Source organism: Apium graveolens, chromosome 11 (assembly GCF_009905375.1).
Source record: "Apium graveolens cultivar Ventura chromosome 11, ASM990537v1, whole genome shotgun sequence".
Taxonomy (NCBI): domain Eukaryota; kingdom Viridiplantae; phylum Streptophyta; class Magnoliopsida; order Apiales; family Apiaceae; genus Apium; species Apium graveolens.
In genome coordinates, this window is record NC_133657.1 from 11,713,751 (window position 1) to 11,717,465 (window position 3,715).

Sequence of the window (3,715 nt, forward strand, 5' to 3'; positions counted from 1 at the left end):
TGCTAAAATCTCTGCTTGAACTCATTTTCTTAACGAACACATTTTTGTTTTCGAGTTTGAGATCGAACCCTTAACAATCAAGCACTTAACTAATCAAGTTCGAGTTTGTTCGAATCGAGCAGCTCTAATTTTATCAACTCACTGGCCCGGGATACTTAGTTGTATACTTGTATTATATATGTCAAAAGGTTTTAGTTAATTAAATCTTTTTATTATACTTTTATTATGTTTTTAGGTAAAACTGGGCAGCTAGAGCCAGATTTTAATGCTCACCTAGACGGAAATGGAAATATAAATGTACAAGTCCGTATGAGATTGATGGGATATGATTATGTCACACTGTGCATCCGTCACAGTCATTTCTCCTGACGTGTTGACCCACTTTTGGCGCTAGGCATGTTCATCGCTGATTCTAGTTGCACTATTATATAAGGGCAGTTTAACTTGTTATAAATAACTGCACTTGGCTGACTTCTCAGGATATACATTCAGTCCTCTACTCCTCTTAATTTCCAATGTAGAGGGAGCAAAAACAAGAGTGTGCACAAGAAGAAGAAGAAAAAGTAGTGAAAACTAAATGGTGAGATCGCCGAGCATTGACAAAAATGGGATAAGGAGAGGTGAATGGAGTAAAGAAGAAGATGATTTACTCAGAGCTTATATTAATAAACACGGGATTTGGAACTGGCGTCAGCTTCCGCGGTTTGCTGGTATGTGATCTACCAAAATTAATTCAAATTGTTGTAATTATTCGTTTTCTCGTATGGCTGTAAAACCAATCCACAAGTAAAATGGTGCTTATAAACTTTGTGGATTATTAGGGTTATCACGGTGTGGAAAGAGTTGCAGATTGAGGTGGAAGAATTATCTGCAGCCGAACGTTAAACGGGGGAACTACACCAAGGAAGAAGAGGATCTTATCTTTAACTTGCATAATCAGCTGGGTAAAAAGTATGATTTTTTAACCTTAATATAAGAATATTTCTATTATTATTAAGTAGCTTAACCTATCGTTTTCGTTGATAATATGGACTGTATTTTTTTTATGAATTATGTTTACATTAGCATTAACATCTGCATTTTGTCATGAATCCACAGGTGGTCAGTTATTGCAAGAAAGCTACCCGGAAGAACGGACAACGAAATTAAAAACTTCTGGCACACTCATTTAAAGAAACGAACTGAAGCTCAGAATCTGACCCTCTCATCCGACCAGAAGGAGATGATATCTAGTTGCCAAACTTCCCAGATACCAAAAGAAGAACCGAATCAAACATCGTCTCAATCTGATAATTATCAACAAATAATTAGTCCTGCACTTTCCGAAGGATTAGCCAACTCTCCCAACGAATCATGTTGCAGTGAAGTCTCACAAAGCAACTCCAATGCACCTTCAAATGATCTTTTCAGTTGTGTCCAAAAAAATGGTGTTAGTACTAAATCTTGTGAATCTACAGATGGTTTATTGATCCAAGCACTTGAAACTGAAAATCATGAGTCACCGCAAGGATCATCTAGCAGTGAAATGTCTATGATTTATTCTGATGTAAGTGATCTAATGGCTTGGTTTGGGGAAGATAACTGTAGGACTCCAACTTCCTTTTTAGGCCTGGATAATTTCTGGAGTCGGTCCTCGTTCGAGACGGATAATTACATGATCAATGCATACAAGCATGAACAAGAATTAATGGAGCGTGGACTTGTTTATCCAAGTTCTCCTGTTACTGAAGAAGTACATTTGTGGTCATACGACTTGAGCGATGAGTGTATCATGTAAAAACAAATAAAACTAAGCAGTATTAATTTGATTACCCTAAGAGCATATGCACGGGAGCCATCAGAAAATCAATTCAGCAGATGTATCAATGCTTCAGTGTAAATATATAATGCAGCGCCTCTTTTTTCCCTCCATCAATTATTGATGGAGCATCAATCCATCACCCCCACCATCAATATTTGATGGACCAGCTGATGCCATTGATTAGTGGGCTCCACAACTACTTTTCTCTTTTCCTTCTTTTTTACTTGCTTTGTACATAACTTTCTGGTGTTCTAACGGCTATACAACGGTTATAAATTTTCAACAGCTCTATTTTTTCATTTAACGGTCATATTTTGTAGCCTATAAATTACAAAATTTTAGATTCATTTGTGACATAAATTTTTACACACTTATATTTTTTTATATATTTTCTGTTTTATTTAAATTTATGATATATAGTATAATTATTTATTTAATGAATAGTAATTGATGAATTGATGGAGTTATGTGGGTGTATAAAAATTAAGGAAAAAAGTGAATTTAGCATGAATAGTAACCAACTCCATTGATTCAATTGATGAATTGATGAATTGATGCCCCCGATGGGTGCATATGCTCTAATACGTCTTAGTGCTGCCTGTTTACCGAGCTTTAGTTACTGTATGCAGCTGCGATAATGTCATTTTAAGTTAAAATCTAGAGCTTTAAAGGAAATGGTCATGAAACCATGTTATCCTATCCTTGGGGAAACTGATTGTACAAGAGTGCGATAATTTTACTTGGTTTAATATAAATGTCATGTATATTGGACTGAAGCAAATGCACCTTCAATTCCTCTACTCCCTCCTCTACTCCATGTCCTTTTAATTTGTTATCAAAAAATTAGGCACGAAAATTAAGAAATATTTATAAAATAGTAAAAAAGAGAAAGAAAGATGGGTAAAATGGTGGGGACCGGTTAATTTTTAATGTATAAAAGAGAGATACTGGGGTAAAAGTAGTGTGAAAAAAGAAGAAAAAGTGGGAAATGGGGGATCCATGAAATATTTTTGATAAATTTTAAAATTAAAGAGATAAATGGGACATCCCAAAAAGAAAACAGTAAAGAAATGAAAAAGAGAAAGGAAATAATTTTTAAAAGTCAACAAATGTCTTGTTTTTTCAGGGGACCCTGTATTCGCCTAAAGAAATCTTATATGTCACATCGATTATAGCAATAAAATTGTATTTTACATTCTTGATTGCATCGCGAATGCATGCCAGTGCATAAATATTCATATATTTGTTTCTATTTTTGTCTTATGATAAACCAGAATAATTCTGGTTGTCAACTTGTCACCTGGATTATATTTGTAAATAAGTTATCATCATGCTATAAATATAAGCATCTAAATTTCAACCCCTGACCAACTTGTAATAATTTGTTGCTTCACGAATTAAGAAAGTGGGAGTAATATAAACAAGGAAATGCAAATAAAAGGGGACATAACTACAGGCGTTCGGCTAAACATATACTACTCCACATGTGCTTCACAATACAGCTAAGCTAGTGTCAGCACTACTACGTCATCGGCTGGGGAATGCATTACGTGTCACTTTGCGATTATAAAATTCCAGGGTTTGATGGTTTCAGCAAACCAGGGAAACCAAATAATTACTGAATATTATTGATATGAAGACACTTCTTACTGCAGCTGTTTAACAGAAAAGATATTGATAAGAAAAAGCCATTTATTACTTCGGCTTTCTGTCCAGGTTTATGTCAAACTCGAGATATACAAGAGGCATGTCGGTCGGATTTTGACCGGATCGGACTTTTCGTGCTTTAATTTTGGCCGGGCCGGGCCGGGCCGGGTTTTTCGAAAATGTCAAAGTCTGTTTGGGCCCTTGAGGCGAGCCTAACTGGACTTTTTTTTCGGGACGGATCGGATCGGGTTTTTTTCTAATTTAAAT

General features: G+C 35.5%; 1 protein-coding gene across 1 annotated transcript; it reads left to right on the forward strand.

The window, feature by feature from the left end:
• Positions 1 to 471: 471 nt before the first annotated feature.
• Positions 472 to 2,039, forward strand: LOC141698026 (uncharacterized). The gene is made up of 3 exons (XM_074502622.1): positions 472 to 710; positions 822 to 951; positions 1,099 to 2,039. Exons 1-3 carry the CDS (start codon positions 578 to 580, stop codon positions 1,775 to 1,777), a joined length of 942 nt encoding a protein of 313 aa, XP_074358723.1. The 5' UTR covers positions 472 to 577; the 3' UTR covers positions 1,778 to 2,039.
• The last annotated feature ends 1,676 nt before the right edge of the window (positions 2,040 to 3,715 follow it).

Bases quoted from the DNA above. Each gene is read 5' to 3' on its own strand.
- LOC141698026 (XM_074502622.1), top strand. From the start codon at position 578: ATGGTGAGATCGCCGAGCATTGACAAAAATGGGATAAGGAGAGGTGAA. The intron at 711-821 runs GTATGTGATCTA...GTGGATTATTAG, and splicing joins TCAGCTTCCGCGGTTTGCTG to GGTTATCACGGTGTGGAAAG. The intron at 952-1,098 runs GTATGATTTTTT...ATGAATCCACAG, and splicing joins CATAATCAGCTGGGTAAAAA to GTGGTCAGTTATTGCAAGAA.